The following is a 16,588-nucleotide window of genomic DNA, read 5'->3' as shown; positions in this document are numbered from 1 at the left end:
GTGGATGTGGTTTCAGAGCCCAGGGGAGTAAAATGGTAAGAAGAGCATTTTCAGTATTCTGAGTTCATATTGCTCCTCTGGGGAGAAGACACGGCTGGTCATGAGGTCTTCCCCTGCGAACTTCAAGGGCGTAAATTAGAAGGTTTAGAAGAACCAACTCAAAAGTCAACATCGGCTAGGCTATTCCTCCCCTCGCCAGTAGGTGGCACTGGAGTCGCGCGGTTTTCAGATGCCCTTTCCAGGCAGGGTTTCATCCGCGGTTCATTCTTTGCAGGTCTCTGTGCCCTCTCTATCAACCATTCCAATTCTTACGTGGCCTATCCTGGAAGCCTGACCACAGGCGAGATTGTGCTTTACGACGGACACTCCCTGGTGAGCTGGCAGGGGCGAGGTGTGGAGGGAGAAGCCATCCTGGGTTGGGGGGGGGGGGGTCTGTCCTGGCCACTGAAGTGGGGTGTGGAGGACAAGGCAGTAATATCGCCCTCGCTGCCATCAGTCAATGTGACCGTGAGGCAGCACGCCTGGCCAGGTGAGACATCCATGGTGTGGTGGAAACTGCTCGCCAGCTGGCGGCCCACTGTCAGACTGAAGGTGTCCCGCTGTGCCGTGTCACAGCCGGTGACAGCGTGCAGATGTTTCACATGCCCTGTCCCCTGCTCTCCGAGGCTTCACGGAGCAGGGCACGATGGCTGCGGGAAGTCACCCACTGCTGCGTGCGAGGACGGCCACGGCCGCATCGCCCGCGTGGGGCATGCGGCTGGCTGTCCGTCATCCCGAGGGCGGGACAAGGGGTAGCGACGGAAGGGCTCTGGAGGCAGAATCTAGATACACTCGGAAAGGATGAACGGCTTCTCTGGAAATGGCCGGTGGGAAGGGAGAGACAGGGCGCCCAGCAAATGAGGGAGGGTGTTTGGGAAGAAAAGAGAGAAGAGAGGGATCTTCCCCAGCACCGATATCCATTTTCCCTTGTTACCAACAGAAAACGGTCTGCACGATTGCTGCCCACGAGGGGACGCTGGCCGCCATCACCTTCAATGCCTCGGGCTCCAAACTAGCGAGCGCATCTGAAAAAGTGAGTTCACTCCCTGCACCTCGTGTTCAGGGGGCTCTCAGGTCAGGGCTCCGCTGGATGGCTCCCTCAGGGCCAAAGATCTGAAGAGATGAGACTGGGGACAAGGACTGACTGGTCTCTGGACCCACTCGGAATCCATATCCGAGGGGAGTCTCTGACCCACGCACGCTGCGTAGACTGATACGTTTATTAATTCAACAGACCAAAGACCTGTGCTAGGCAGGATACGAGATACGTGGCACAGAAACTGGTGGTCTTACTGAGAAACGTGTGTGCGCGTTATCCCTAGGTGCAGACAGATTCCACATTTCATAAGCAGTGTCAACAAAATGTTGTGCTATTCAGAAGAAATTGATCTCTTCTGACTGGAATGGTCAGGGAAGGTGATCAAGTTGAATTCCAAATGCCACGAAAAAGTGGTTTTTGACAGGTACAGGCAATGTTCTAGGAAGCCCGAGCATTTCGAGCAAACACACACAGAGCCTTGGGGTGCAGGGTGGGGAGGGAAAAGGGACCCAAACGTGCCAAGAATTGCTTCTCTGGCAATGTACAAACAAAACCCCCTATGCTCAACACTTTGTGCCTCCCCCTTAGAGACAGGTGTTCCGCACCAATAAAACAAGCTCCCCTCTGAAGGGACGTCTCTGTCCGAGGCCATCAATGGTACGAAATGTCCACCTGCTTGCTTTCTCAGGGCACCGTCATCCGGGTGTTCTCTGTACCCGACGGGCGAAAGCTCTACGAGTTTCGGAGAGGAATGAAAAGGTCTGTGTTCACCGTGAAGCCCGTGTTACGGGACCCACCGGAGTCCCGCCCACAGCGCAGGGCTGGCGGCCCGCCGGGGCAAGTGCGGAGGGTGGCTCTGTGTCCCCCTCTCCCCCGGAGGAGATATAACTGTACTTCCTCGGGTAACTGCCTTCGATGCCGGGCTGGGTGCTTCGTGCACCCGACAGCATGGCTGCTGGGTTTGCTCATTTGTTTGTTTGCTTGCTTGTTTATTCTGAGATGTGGGAGGGGCAGAGAAAGAGGGAGAGAGAGAATCCCAAGCAGGCTCCACGCTCTCAGCACAGGGCCCGACACAGGGCTCCACCCTGTGATCCCTGAGATCATGAGCTGAGCCGAAATCAAGAGTCAGACGCTTAATCGACGGAGCCACCCAGGCGCCCCCTCGGCTGCCGCTTTCACACGGGATTTCAGCCGTCAGAGCCCTGTTCCCAGGTGTGCGAGGGCAGCTTGCAAAGGAGAAAGGAGAGGGCGAGCAAATCACCATCCAAAAGCAGCTTGTGAAGTGAATGGGCCGGGATGCTATCGGCTGCAGCGTGTGTAGCCCGATCGGTGCCCGAACGGCCCGAAAACTAACGAGATGCCAGGAAGGGGCGGTGCCTTGTTTCTTCCCGAGACAGGGACCCTTTACCAGTCCTCCCAACGCTAATTTCTAAGTGTGTGTGATGCAATGTCAAAGAGACCTTAGAACACCCAGACTCTCCGGGACACATTCGGTTCTCTTACCAAGCTGGTTTTTGAGCGATAAAGCGATCACCCTCATGCTCCCGGCTCAGTAGTCTGTCTGTACGTCGCTGTGTTCCCAGGTACGTGACAATCAGCTCCCTAGTTTTTAGTATGGACTCACAGTTCCTCTGCGCCTCAAGCAACACCGAGACCGTGCACATCTTCAAGCTGGAGCACCTCACCAACAGGTGAGTAACCGCCAGACGCACAACACTCGTCAGGCTGGAGGAGCCAGGCCCTGACTCGCCTGTGCCACCGCTGTCCGCACGAGCGACTCCTTATGAGTGCCACGCGCTCGGCTTTACTTGTCCTCACGGAGGTGGTGAGTGTCTGCCGGGAGAACCTCGGTGGTGGAACGCACGGGAGCGCAGACCCCGGGGCCGCCCTCCCGAGGTCACACCCCGCCTCTGCCCCTTCACGCACTCCGAGACCCCGGCAGGTGATTTCCGCTTTCTGTGCTTTCGAACAAAATACTCAGCGGTGCGTCTCGGGCTTGTTGCGAGCGTTCGGCGGGTTCCTCGACCTGAAGCGTGTGGTGTAGCGCCTGGCACACAATGGGCACCAATAAGTATTCGGCAGCAGCTATCGAAACACTAACAGACGAACCACTGCCATCGCGCCCATTTTCAGTGCCTGTGACTGTCCCCAGCTGGGTGGTAACAGAGTGAGAAATAAACCCCCGTGCTTCTGAGCTCCAGCCCGCGCTCCCCACCAAGCTCCGGGCCCGTAGACAAGGGGCGTCTCGGCAGGTGCTCCCAGGAGCACGCGGCCAGCCCGGTCCCTGAGGCGCTGCCCGGTGCGCCGAGCACGGAGGCGGCTGTGTGCCCCCACCCATTGTCACCTCCCGGCGACCGGTGCCCGCCCCCTCCGTCTGGCGGCCGCGCTGGGATGGCGTTGGAGGACTGCAGGGGGTGCACCGGGTCCCCTCGAGTTCTCCCTACCGCCGCGGCTCACCAGGGACCAGGGTGGCTTCAGGGCTGTAATCACACAGCGCCCGGGGCCTCCTGCCCGGAGGTTTGCTTCCCACTCAGTCTGGCCGGGGAGGCCCTGCCGCTGAGATCGCGGCGTCCTTCCGTGGGCCCGAGCCAGGCTGGAGCTTAGTTTTCCGAGTCCGCACGGCGATCTCATCTCGTGCCCTCGCCTGGCCCCCTTTAGAGGAGTCCGCAGACCAGACGAACCATCACCTGCAACTTTTTTAATGTAGGGAAGCGGTCGCATGGGGAAGCTCTTAACAGCTTCGCAGTGGCCCTTCCGAAGGACAAACGAGCACTCGATGCCCTTTCAGAATTGCCAGAATAGCATGTCCCGAGCCGTTCCAGGTGGGCAGAACATTATGCTAAGGGCACAGTCCCTTCCCGCTGCGGTGAGCGCCGCTCACAGCACGGGGCTGTGCCGAGCGTTGGCCCGGTGCCCACCTCCCTCCTCCTGTGCCTTGTCCCCGCAGCCGACCCGAGGAGCCCTCCACCTGGACTGGCTACATGGGAAAGATGTTCATGGCTGCTTCCAACTACCTCCCCGCCCAGGTGTCCGACATGATGAACCAGGACAGGGCCTTTGCCACCGGGCGCTTGCACTTCTCTGGGCAGAGGAACATCTGCACCCTCTCCACGTACGTATGGCGCCACCCGCTGTCGCAGGCACCACCTTCTATGGCTCGGTTTGCCCAAAGCGCACAGGTCCCCGAACACGCACCAGGAGAAAAAGAAGCAAGGAGGCCCCGAAGAAGGGCCGTGGCCGTCAGCCGCCACCCTCTCTGGTTGTCACGCGTGTTCTGGGGGGGCCGGCCGCGAGCCGGCGTGGGAACTTGAACCTTGTGGTTCTGCCGACGCTGTCTCGAAAACAGTTCCCGTCCTTCTAAGTAACTCTGTAAAAAGACTCCGGCTCCGTAGGTTCCGATGCCTGTGGGGTCGACAGATGTTTTGTCCAAGGGGTTTGAAGGAGTTTGTTAAGGAAGGTGAACGTTTTTTAGAAGTTCATAAAACGAGCCAGCCGATTTTGTCCTTTGTCCTTTCCGTCACGGATAAAGGCAGAAACACGCATAAGCCAGAGGCCATGTCCCACTCAGGTCCGCTGATTTCCTCGGTGGCACCTTTTCAGAGTAATAGCAGACGCACACGTCGTTTGTCTCGTCCACACAGTTGTCTTCCAAGATCCGAAATAATCCTCGAGGTGGATCACTAGGTCATAATGCCAAGAAATAGCCAGAAACCCAGGATCTGGGGCCAGTGGGCCGGGTAAAGGGTTCCTGAAGGCAGGAGAAGGAGCCTGGGGCCATGGGGTGGGGGAGGCTGTGTCATTTGAAGCCAACCCGGTTACCTGTCTCTGTTGAGGTCACAGCACGTATTTTACTTGGCTCTTAGGATCCAGAAACTGCCAAGACTCCTGGTCGCGTCTTCCGATGGACACCTTTACATCTACAATTTGGACCCTCAGGACGGAGGAGAATGTGTCTTAATCAAGACCCACAGGTGAAGAGACTAGTTTTCAGAAAGCCTCTTTAAGAGCTGGTTGTGTAAAGCCGTCACGTGGCCAAGAACGACAAGCTTCGGTGCCCTGCTTGTCTGTCGTCCTGGCTGGTGTTCTCGGTGGCCCACTTCTAGTGGGCACCCGCTCCTCGCTGGGCTCCACGTCAGGCACCCCCGCCACGCTGTAGGCTTCTGGAAGAGTTGCTGAGATGCGTAATGCGCACTTGAAGAAGCAGAATGACTTCGTACGGCCCTTTCCTCCTCATACGTTCCCTCGAACATACTGGGAGCTCCAAAATGTGGGCCAAAGGGAATTGAAAAGCTCTCCTGACATCTGTGACCTCTTGACAAGGCGACCTCTTCCTGCTGTGACAGGACCCCACGAGCTGCCACCGCCCCCTCCGCTTGGCCCGCGGAGCCCCCCTTTGTGAGCGAGTCTTAGCGTCCTGGCCAGAGTGTACCAGAAAGAGCAAAGGGCCAATCTTCATTCAGTCAGTATAAGAGAAAGGGGTCGTTGTGAAGTTGCATGATTGACCCAGCAGTTCGAGGGCGCTGTTTAGGTCACGTGACCCAGCAGCGTACTCATCGGTCCTTTTTCTTTTTTTTAAGTTTATGTGAGAGAGAGAGGGTGAGTACACGAGCCGGGGAGGAGCAGAGAGAAAGGGACAGAGAAGCCCAAGCAGGCTCCACGCTGTCAGCACAGAGCCCGATGTGGGGCTCAGACCCACGAGCCGTGAGATGATGCGAAACCAAGAGTCAGACGCCTACCCGACTGAGCCCCCCAGGCACCCCCAATAGGTCCATACTTTAAACTCAAGGGGGCAAGCCTGAGCTTCCTAGTACTTTTCCTTCTGGAAGTTTCCTGCACATGTGATGAGCTCTTTTTTCTTTTCTCCCCCTCCCCTTAATTGCTGCCATTAGCTTGCTTAGCTCAGGAACAACAGAAGAAAACAAAGAAAATGACCTCAGACCTCCATTACCTCAGTCTTATGCAGCGACCGTGGCCAGACCAAGCACGTCTTCTGCCTCTACCGTGCCAGGTGAGTGGCCATGGGGGCCCGGCTGGGGGCGTCGTGGGGGCCTGTTTCTGACGGCAGCTCGTCTGTCTTCATGGTCGCCTGTGAACAGAGCACTCTTCCCGAACCACTTCTTTCCCCCCAGGTGCGGCCCTGAGAATAGCCTTTAAACCCAGGTCCCTAAACCTGGCAGGCACGGCCCAAAATGGCTGTCTCCCTCACACGTAGAGTCGAGGCTTCGCCTCTTTGAGAACTGCAAACAGGTGGAAAGTTGGAGGGGCCCGGGGTGGAAGGGTGGGCCAGGTCAGCCCATCCGGGGGCTTCGAGACCCTAAGTGGTGGGGATTCTGACTCACCGGAAGCAGTCTCTCCATTCGAAAGGCAAAGGTGGCCTCCATGGTTTCCCTGGAGGTCCTGTCCCGGGGTCAGAGCGTCACAACAGGCCGGGGGGCTTCCCTCATGTCTCACTCTTGCTTTCCAGGTTATTCTGAGGACGGCGGGGCCCTCCGAGGAGAGGTCATTCCTGAACATGAGTTTGCGACGGGACCAGTATGCCTTGACGACGAGAATGAATTTCCCCCTGTGAGCAGTAGGAATCCCTAAAAGAGCGGCCCAGTCTGTGTGCTGGGAGGGAAACCTTCCCCTCGCGCACGAGGCGAGGTCACTTTCCCGGTGGTCTAGTCCTGTAACAGCTAACCTCCTCCCTCCCGTTGAGAAAGCCACAGACGGCGTGCCGTGCCGTGTGCTTCAGACCCTGTAGACTGGCCACCAGGTGTCGGGCTGAACACGGCAGCATTAGAGTAACACCGGATACTAATGGGGGGGGGGGGGGAGGGTCTCGGCGGCCTCACTCCGTCCGGAGGCCTGGAACCCTTAACTTTGGCTTCGTTAGCACTATCTCTGCTGCTCGCAAAGCAGGAATTCACGTCTGCATCAACTCCTGTTTTCCTGAGGCTCCTAAGGATGTTCTTGTGGAATCCTGCCACCTTTTTGCTAACGATGATGCTCTAGCGGGGCTGGGCCGCTGCTCTCTGCAAGCCAGCTGGACCCTCACCCTCCTCCGGCTCTGGTGAGGCAGACCCCAGGCTGCCAGCAGCCATGCGGAGGGTGGGAGCCCCCAGGGGGAGAGCTCCCCTGCGTTTCCCTGCACCCTGCTTCAGCTGTTGCGGCAGCGAGAGCCCTCAGGGCTGGCTGGGTGCAGAGCTTGGCTTTTTCTAGCGTCCCTGTCCGGAGCGAGAGGATTCTCTCCCTGGGTGGCCGCCAGGGTCTTAGCTTCTGAGGCCTCAAGCTTCCATTGAGAGCAACGCACAGAGCGTGCTTGTGAGCTGCAGTTAGCGAATGGCACAGAGGGCGAACCTGAACTCCTTTAGAGATGGGAGCGGTGCGCGGGCCAGGACTTAAGAGAGTCAACTGAGTGACCCCCACTGGGGCCAGAGAGCAGCAGCCACTTGGGCTTTGCCTCAGAGCCCGTTAGGTCTTAGTATAGAATGTTTGCTCCTGATCCTTTCGTGTCCGTGGAAGTTCCATCTGCAAAAGGATGGGGTGCAAGTCTAGCTTCTTTCTTATATAAACCTTGGGACAATCTGATAAGCCCAGTCAGCTTTAAAAAAAAAAAAAAAAAAGACTGTTTTGGGTCCCTCTTTGCATCATTAGAGGGCTGGCTTTGTGCTTTCCCATAAAGGCTTTACAGATTGCAGCTTGAAGTCTATGTTCCGGGCTTTGAATCGGCAGATTGCCAAACACAACGCCAACAAGTAGTTTATATGTTAAGCGTGGAGAGCGGTGGTTCTTAAAAATACCAATTCTAAGGATAAAAACAACTGTTGGCTTGCTGCCTCCTGATTAGCCAGTGGTTTGCCTTTGGGTTCTCATGCCCGAACTAGCCATAAAGGGAGTTCTTCTGCCCGCCCCCCCCCAAAGCTGGTGGTCATTTCCCTGCAGCTGTATCTTCTAGGAACCAGAATAGATCAGATGCCCTAGGGATAGATGTGTCCAGGTTTGGAGCATTCCCTCCTTAGGTTCCATTTCAGTGGTTTTGGTGAAAGTCTGTGACTGCTAGAAAAGATTATTAGATTATTAATTAGTAATCAAAGTGAACCCTACAAGCTCTGTACTTACAGAATTGGGGTACTGCAGATCTTGGCATGGAGGAGATGGGCCCCTGCCAAAGAAAGCCTGCATAAGATAATAGGTACACTGTGCAGATCATTTGCCTCGAGCTTTAAAAAAAAAGAGAGAGAGAGGCTTAAAAACGAGTGCTAGAACCTAGCAAGAGGCCTGTTCACCTAAACACTGCCAGGAAGCTGGCTATGAGCCGGCTGTCCCGTCTCCCTCTTAAGGATCAGATGAGTGAAACCTGGTTTAAACTGCATCCGGGATTTTTATTTATACTCGAGGAAGGCTTCCTGCCAGCGCGAGACCACTGATCACTGAATGAGGCCCCTGTTAGACCCTAGAGCTGGTGGTAGGGGTCAAGAAGCCCATCAGACCCCAGGCCTGCCCTCCAGCCTAGAGGCAGACGGGGAGGAGAGGGCCATGCTTCCGCGAGCTCCTGACATCGTAGCAGACGGCCTTCTCCACCTCACCGCACCGCACGGGGACCAGGGGCGTGAGTGCCACTGGGATGTCCTCTTGACACGGACCACCTCACGCCCTCATTGGCAACGATGTCCAACTGGAGAGGAGATCCTGGGCGACTCCTCTCTCTGCCTTTATTCTGTATCTTGTCCAGAATTCACATCTCTACCCACGTCCCTTAAAAACTTCCAGGATTGTGAAAGGATCTTGGAGTCTCCGTTTGGTTAAAATCACTTCTCTTTCAGTTAACTAAGAACATGGGCTTGCCCAGATAATCTCGTGCGGCCCTCCCCGGGCCTTTGCCTTCGGAACCCAGGTCATCTCGAGTGGGTCTTTTTTGTTTTCTAAGTATACTCGCACTTCCCTGGATATGATCGCTCTTATCTCCTTGGGACTTACTTTGCTCCATAAACAATGAAAGGAAAGAGAATTGATCGTTTCTGGTCCCTTAGAACGACGCTGTATTCAGGAAGATAAGCAGCTTTTGTCTCAGCAATACACCAACCTTTAAAGTCTGCATATTTTCCGACACTAGTCTGCTCTTGTGAGCAAGAGTAAGCAAATTGGGACCAAGGGTATTTACTGACTTTAGTAGTGACTTAACAGTCTGTGTTTACAAGTAAGATGAGCCTTTTAAAAAAACATGCAATACACATATAAACATACACACACGTATTTTAGACGTAGTCAGTTTTTTTGAAACCGTGCCATACTCGTCTATACCGAAGTAAGATGGGTGGATTTTCTGTGGCCGTGAGTGAGGGTCAGTCCGTGGATCCGCAGCGCCCAGCCTCCCCCTGCTGACCCCGCGTGGGCACAGATCTGTTGATAACCCAGCCTGCCTACCAGTCTCTTCCCGGAAAGAGTTAAGGCCGTTCTGTTTTGATTTTGGTAGATAATCTTGTGCCGTGGAAGTCAGAAGGGCAAAACGAAGCAGTCATGATGAGAAGCGCACCTCAGAAAGCAGGACACCCCCTGTCAGGTGGTTGTGGAGAAAACAAGGAAGGTGGAAGAATGGAGTACAATTGTGTGCGCAGAAAGGGGGGCAGGAATCCCAGGTGCCGCCTGCTTAAGCCACGGGACGCGGTCCACTGCTCACCAAACTCTCCTCCGCCCCGGTTGCCAGCAGGCATGGGAGAGACTATATGAAATATGTTACAGCCATCGCGTCGATGCTCACTAACCACGTTGGTCTATAGCCGGAACTTTATATGAACAAGGGCATCCTTTTTAAATGTATGCCATGTAAAAATGTACGTATAGGAAAACCTCTTTGAATTGTATTTCTTGTATATGACATATAGAGAGACTGCTTTTAGCCAGGCAAAGTATTTTTGCAGTGATTGGAATGAAACATTTATTACCTTGGAGTCCCATTTAGGACACTTATAATAAAATCATGGCAATGTGTTCTTGAGGTTTTAGACGTTCATTTCTTCCTGGTTTTAGGAGGCAGAAGGAATGCTTACAATCTTTAAAATACCATCATTTGATCTTTAAGGGGGAGCGAGAGGAGACAGGGAGTGCCACGGATGTATCCGTGGGCTCGCCTGCTCTGAGACCCGGAAACGTCTAGCTTTGTCTAGTCTGCACCTGTGCTACTCAGGGCATTTCCCCCAGGAGCTGCCCGGAAATGGAGCGTCTCGGGCAACTACTGAGTCAGAATCTGCACTCTCGAGGGATCCCAGGTGACACGTATGCGTATTAAAGATGGAAAAGTGCTGCCCTAGATCCCAGCTGGCATGAATCTATGCTAAGACGACCAGCAAAACCCGGTGCGTAGAAAGGAAAGGAAACTAAAATGCATCCAGTGCCTGTTCCGCGTCACGTGATGTGGCAGTCATTTGCATATAGTGCCTCCTTGGTCCTCAGAATGAGCTCGAAAGCTGTGGGTTCAGTGACGGCCCACGTTCCGAAGCTGGGGCCTGAGCCCGGCCTGACTCCAAAGCCTGTGTGCCTTTCCCTACGGCTCGGCTCGGCTCGGCTCGGCACAGCCGTCCCCACCCCCCTCCCAAGGCGGCATGCAGGGAGGACAGTGGGGGGGAAATGGGTCAGGTGGTGTGACAGCGGCAGGCCTTTCGGTGGGGATCACAGCAGGGGGTCACCGAAGGATCCCGAGTGTAATCCGCCCTGGACGTCTTGTCACCAGCAATGTCCACAAGCACGTCCGCCAGGACCTGTCTGACCTCGGGCAAGACGCGCTCGTACTCAGCACTGCCTTCTTCTAGAGGCTCGGCTTCCGCAACATCCTCTTCCAGGTTAAAAATGAGGGGAGGCTCATGAAGCCGCGGGGGCCCGACCTTCCCGTCACAGGCTTTGGCTCCGCCTAGAGAGAGGGTGACAGCAAACACCCCATCAAACCCAGCTTTGGCCCCGTGCTGGAAAGAGAAGGTGATGGATTATAAATCAAGGCAAACAGAGCAGGACTCGTATGTTCGAATGACTGTTCTCCCCGTCAAAGAAAGCGCCTTGGGGTTCCGGCTGCTCATCCCAGGGATGCTCCTGCCTTCCAGAATGATCTGGAACTTCTCCCGGACTTGCCTTCAGGGCCCGCACAGCAGCCAATCGAGTATCTCCGGTCTCCACCCTTGGCGAGTAAATTCGGTTTTTTCTTTTTTTCTTTTTTTTTTCCGCAAAAATTCATTTCTGGAATACCAGAGATACTCAGTTTGGTGGACTGGGCGGGAAGGCAAGGTGAGTAATTGCACTTTGGGTTGTAGTTGAGATTCTTGTTGAAACCGGAATCTGGCTGTCGAGGCAGCCTCAGGGGAGCCGGAACAAAAATGGAGAGCGGCATCCTTAGCTGTCACGACTCAGGTTCTTGTCCTTTTCCATACAAAAAGTAGTTCAGGCATCTGGTAGAAATCAATGTAATGCAACTGAGTCAACAAAAGGAGTCAAGGCAAAGGACGGCCATCAGAAATACAGGAACTCCCCGGGGTGCCGGGGTTGGTCAGTCGGTTAAGCATCTGACTTCGCTCAGGTCGTGATCTCACAGTTCGTGAGTTCGAGCCCGGCGTCGGGCTCTGTGCTGACAGCTCAGAGCCTGGAACCGGCTTCACATTCTGTGTCACCCCGTCTCTTGGCCCCTCCCCTGCTCATACGCGCGCTCTCTGTCTCTCATACACAAAAATAAATAGTTAAACATATCTTTTTTAAGAAATACAGGAATTCCTGAACACCTACTTTGCCCCCGAGCTTCTTAGCAGCCAAACCAGAAGGTGGAAACTTATCAATTGCTCCTTCTCGCTGAGGTGTGAGAGAAATTTCTCTAGTGGCTCCTCTTACAGGGAGAGAAGAATGGGCAAGTCGCACAGCCCTTCATTAATGGTTTTCCTCTCGTGGTTGACACCTGGGTCGGTCAGCAGAAAGTTGAGAATCACTGTCTTTGCCTAGAATTTGGCTTTTCTTCATTGCCAGTCAAGGGCACGGGACATGAGGTTTGCAGTCAGTCGAGCAAGGGTTTGGATGGACTCCTTATAAAAATTAAAGATTTCCACCTCACAGAATAATGAAATAGCTTGCATAGGACCCCACGTGGGTAACAATTACAAATTCTAGGCAACAAATTTGGGGGAAAAAACCCCAACAATCGAAGGCACCAGAAAATCACGGAGGCAGGCAGAAACAAAATAATTTGATCATTGAAAGGCAGAGGTCACCATGGGTTGGGTCTGAGTTCAAGAGTTTCATTCCCCTGGGGACACCACCCAGTCTGTGCAGCTCGGCCCAAGAAGACTATCCTCTCTTTGGCTTGGGGCATCAGGGGAATATCAAGGTATCAGAGCTCAGGACTCCCACAACAGAAGAAAATCGATGGGTGAAATCCAGGAAGGAGGGAGCCAGAAGGGGGGGACGCCTCAAAATCTGTGAAGAAACCTCCTCCAAATCTTTCTCTAATCTAATGTAGTAGATAGAGGTCAAGACAGCTCGTTTATCCAAAAGCAGCTTTAAGTAACCAGGATGCAGACTTTCCAAAGAGGAAGGGAAGGGAGGGATCAGAACATGTCACACTCTCCACCCCCGGCGCCCAGCTGTTGAGATGTCTGTCGTCCTCGTGCTAACTCTGCCGGGACTTTGGTGACTCCTCAGAAGAGGCCTCCCCTGGGCATCCTAATTGTCTGATTGTGATGGTTTTAAACGGTCCGATTACTTCATAGTAACATTTAGGATTCCAGCACTGTGGTCCCAAGGGCTTTTTTGGCAAGGTCTTGACTTCTGAAATTAACTCAGCCTGGAGAAGCCATACCTCTGAGATAATGTAATGTAAGGACTGTAATCTAGAAATTTTCCATCCAAAAGCATAACAAATATCTGACTGGTTTGCATTTTAGGTTTTGGAGAATCAAAAGAGTCTTTGTGGCATTTTTAATATCCCTCAAGTTCTGAACTCAAAGAACTTGTGTTTTTATGGCACATTTTCTTCAGGATCACGTATTTATACTCGGGGAAAATAATTTCTGTTCTTTATTATATAATGCTTTGGAACACTCTCACATTAAATAACTGAATCAAATTGAAATCCACACCAGGTCCCGGGTCTGGTTTTGTTTTGTTTATGTTTTTGTGTGTTCGTTTTTCATTCACTCGGAGAAAAATTTTAGGGTTCCTGCGGGACACGAGAAACTGTGCTCAGCACTTAAAGACAAGAAAAATAAAAGATCTTACAAAGCTCTGGGTTCAGAGAGCTCAAAACCAGTAAGGGAGGGGGGCGCCTGGGTGGCTCAGTCAGTTAAGTGGCCGACTTCGGCTCAGGTTATGATCTCACGGTTCTTGAGTTCGAGCCCCGAGTCAGGCTCTGTGCTGACAGCTCGGAGCCCGGAGCCTGCTTCGGATTCTGTGTCTCCCTCTCTCTCTGCCCCTGCCCCACTCGTGCTCTGTCTCTGTCTCTCAAAACTGAATAAACGTTAAAAAAAAAATTAAAAAAAAAACTAGTAGGGAAAATAAAACATGTACCCCAATGGCTGGCATATAGGGCAGAACGTGATCATCACCAGAGTTTCTCCAGATCGTACCCAGCTGAGAAGATGAGAGGGAGTTTTATGACCGAGGTACTAGGATTTGATGTGAGGCCCTAAACGCTGAAAGAGATCTTGATAGAAGGCCAAGGAAGAAGGTGGTTGCTCTTGGAGAACCGACACCAGAAAAGTCGAGCGACCCGGTATGGAAGGAGCCTGAATTCTGTTCGCAGCCAGAAGCCCCTGGGAAGATTTTGAGAACCATCCTGACCCAGCATCACATTTCTAAAATATACATTTAAGACCGTCACCGAGCGAATCAAGCAGCAGAGAGACTTCTGTCGGTTTGCTAACTAGACCTCTAGAGTCTATTCTCTGAAACAGTCTATTGTCTAGTAAATTACACCTTAAAATATCTCCAAGCTTCCATTTAACATTCTGCCAAACTGGCATTTAAAGCCTAACAGTGGAGTGAGAGTCCTTCTGGTCAGTGTGCGGACTAGCTCTGAGCTTGCTAGAAATTCGGGCGCAGAGTACAAAGACCTTGTTTTCGTATTTGTGGGTGCAGAGGGTCTGTCCTGGGGTGGTGGGGGGAGGGGGGTGCTGAGGGCTCCCTGAGGGAGGGCAGCCCACACTCATTCCTGGAGGCCAGAGGGTGGATCCAGGTGGGTGCCCCTGACTCACCGGTGACGTAAAAGGCCTTGTGTTGTTCCAGGCGGACGGTCTGAAGGGCTCCATACTCTCCAGCCGCCCCACTGTTGGGGTGAAACAGCACCTGAGAGAGAGCAGCAGAGAGAGCTTCCTAACCCGTCAACCATGCCCCCCCTGCTTCCTGGAAGGCATTCCTTTCTCTGTCACGGTGGCCGGTCCATCCCACCCACCACGGCCCCAAACACTGACAGACACAGGCCTGTAGTCCACGCTGGCCAATGCTTGGGGGGGGGGGGGGGGGGAGGAGGGCAGGAAATAGCTCCTTGGCAAGTTAATTAATCAGAATGGGCTGCAACTCTGGTCAGACTCCTAGGCCCCCGGTACCAGCTGCAGAATTCGCAGGGTCCGGTGCAAAATGAAAGAGAGAAACCTCGTTCGAAATCGAACAATTTCAAGGCAGCACAGTACGTGTTCTCTAAACCAGGTGCAGGACCATCCTGAGGGCGGGGCCGCAGGTGGCTGTGTCCCACCCTTCAGGTTCAAGACGGGGCCTGGGAATCTGCACGGCTTACAGACAGTTCCAGGGATTCTGACGCGGGTGCTCCTTGGAAACACGGCTTCTTGGCATCCAGTTAATGTTCTAACTCTCCCTCAAGCAAGGATGGCATGTCCTTGAGAGGACAGCTCGGCGTGATTTCTGCAGAACTGGGCACAGCCTAACCTCCGAACACAGATGTCCTCACTCCCTGACTCAATCCTGCCCTCCTCGGACTGAGGAAATTCCCCGTCATCGGGCCATCGATGAAAGAATCGCCCTACAGAATGGAAACACCGAATTCAGGCGTGCCAAGGGCAGGATTCGGTAGAAAATAAACAACCAGTGTCCTTGGTGGGTTGGTGGGTTGGTGCTGGATGCGTGAGACCGCCCTGGTATGAATCATGACCAATATATATCACTGCAAAGACGCTTATGTGATTCAAAGTTTCCATGGGGCTACTAAAAAAAAAAGAGCGAGAAACATCTGTTGGAGCAGTAAACAGCTGTCCCCCCAAGTTTTTCCGGGCTCTCGGAGGATGCCACCGAGGGCGGGGTCCCTCCCGCACCTGCAGCTTCCGTGCTGGGCTCTCGTGACAGTCCCTGCAAGGTCCCCAGCCAGCATGATGACAGCAGGCTCCTTCCAAACAGGAAAAGAAGTCGTAACTCAAAACTCACTCCTCTGCCCGCCCAGCAGGAAGCCAAGCCTCTCACTGCGGGAGGCCACTGGGTTTCCTTCTGGCGGAGGCGGAAAGTGGGGGGACTTGGAAAACCTACTGTCTGCCCATCAAGGAGGTCCTCAGACCTCCAGAAGATGGGAGTCGCGGTCCGCTGGTTCAAATCGTTGACAGTATTTGGGTCTCGGTGACAGACACTCCAGAAGGGTGGGCTGCTACGTCCAGGATATTTGTGCAGCGTTACCAGAGGCAACTTCCAAAATCCAAGAGGAAGAGGAAGCAAAACTTCCGGATGGCTCCCTCTCAGAAACAGGAGGGCGTGGGTTTTGTTGTGCAGACTGGCCACGGCGTTGTTTACACCCACATAGGAAGAGGGTTGGCAAACCGATACATGAATCACAGCCTAAGACAGGTCCTCTCCAGGGTGGGTCCCCACTTCAAAGATAACTTTTATCTTCTGCAGACATGTTGCACCTTCTTGGTTGCCTTTCTTACCTGTTTGCTTTGTTTCATTCTGTTTTGTTGTTTGAAGCAGGTGAGCGGCTCCCTTAGGCCCCAGAGGCTGGTGCTTATGTGGTAACGCCCCCCCCCACACACACACAAAAGGAAGGCTCCCCAGTCCCATCAGGTGGGGCTGCAAAGCCGGCTCCAAAAGGGGGCAGCCACTCCGGATGGGGATGGCGTCTTTCACCACTAGGGGCCTCCCTAAGAGAAGTGATCGGACCGGAGCTCCAGAGACCAGCCCCTGCTCAGGTCTCCCCGGTGTATGGCCTCCAGGGAGGTGCCACGCATTTTCTGACCCACAGCAGCCCCAGACCAGTCTGGACTGGCAGGTGAAGAGCCATTAAAGACGCCTTCCTCTTTGTGGGCAATTTTTGGCCTCGGCGGTTGGCAACCTGGGGCGGAGGTACGACTTGACCGGTGGTAACGTGACGAACTCCAGCTTCCACCAGGGAGTCAGGCAAGCACGAAGCAGGATCTCTGAGGCGCCCTCCCCCGCCTTGCGGTTGCCCTCCGTGCCCAGACCCGGGCCCATCAAGATGAGAAGCAGAAGGCTCGGCAGGATGCAAGAGCGGGCAGCCTGGCCGCCTCTGTTGCACATTTTCAACACCACCCCACGTCCCACCCG

The 16,588-nt window shown here is 54.0% G+C and overlaps 2 protein-coding genes across 6 annotated transcripts in view; one reads left to right on the top strand and one right to left on the bottom strand.

Annotated features, from left to right (window-relative positions):
• The window catches only part of WIPI1 (WD repeat domain, phosphoinositide interacting 1), a 30,931-nt gene extending 20,876 nt beyond the window's left edge, over nucleotides 1-10,055 (top strand). For 2 of the 4 annotated variants that reach the window (XM_043585097.1, XM_043585099.1), the window contains 10 exons: nucleotides 275-372; nucleotides 980-1,072; nucleotides 1,767-1,837; nucleotides 2,662-2,769; nucleotides 4,026-4,190; nucleotides 4,942-5,049; nucleotides 5,968-6,086; nucleotides 6,543-6,643; nucleotides 7,015-7,130; nucleotides 9,534-10,055. In XM_043585097.1, coding sequence (XP_043441032.1) covers nucleotides 275-372; nucleotides 980-1,072; nucleotides 1,767-1,837; nucleotides 2,662-2,769; nucleotides 4,026-4,190; nucleotides 4,942-5,049; nucleotides 5,968-6,086; nucleotides 6,543-6,643; nucleotides 7,015-7,130; nucleotide 9,534 — 980 coding nt within the window. In that variant the 3' untranslated portion in view covers nucleotides 9,535-10,055. The remainder of the gene's footprint in view (nucleotides 1-274; nucleotides 373-979; nucleotides 1,073-1,766; nucleotides 1,838-2,661; nucleotides 2,770-4,025; nucleotides 4,191-4,941; nucleotides 5,050-5,967; nucleotides 6,087-6,542; nucleotides 6,644-7,014; nucleotides 7,131-9,533) is intronic. The other 2 variants (XM_043585098.1, XM_043585101.1) reach the window with 1 other exon arrangement.
• ARSG (arylsulfatase G) overlaps nucleotides 9,968-16,588 on the bottom strand; it is a 69,617-nt gene continuing 62,996 nt past the window's right edge. For both annotated transcript variants that reach the window (XM_043585095.1, XM_043585096.1), the window contains exons 10-11: nucleotides 14,281-14,371; nucleotides 9,968-10,964 (exon numbers count right to left, since the gene is read on the bottom strand). In XM_043585095.1, coding sequence (XP_043441030.1) covers nucleotides 10,690-10,964; nucleotides 14,281-14,371 — 366 coding nt within the window. In that variant the 3' untranslated portion in view covers nucleotides 9,968-10,689. The remainder of the gene's footprint in view (nucleotides 10,965-14,280; nucleotides 14,372-16,588) is intronic.

The sequence above is a fragment of the Prionailurus bengalensis genome, chromosome E1 (genome assembly GCF_016509475.1).
Source record: "Prionailurus bengalensis isolate Pbe53 chromosome E1, Fcat_Pben_1.1_paternal_pri, whole genome shotgun sequence".
Lineage (NCBI taxonomy): Eukaryota > Metazoa > Chordata > Mammalia > Carnivora > Felidae > Prionailurus > Prionailurus bengalensis.
The sequence above is the reverse complement of the archived record's forward strand: the minus strand, read 5'-3'. Positions and strand labels throughout refer to the sequence as shown.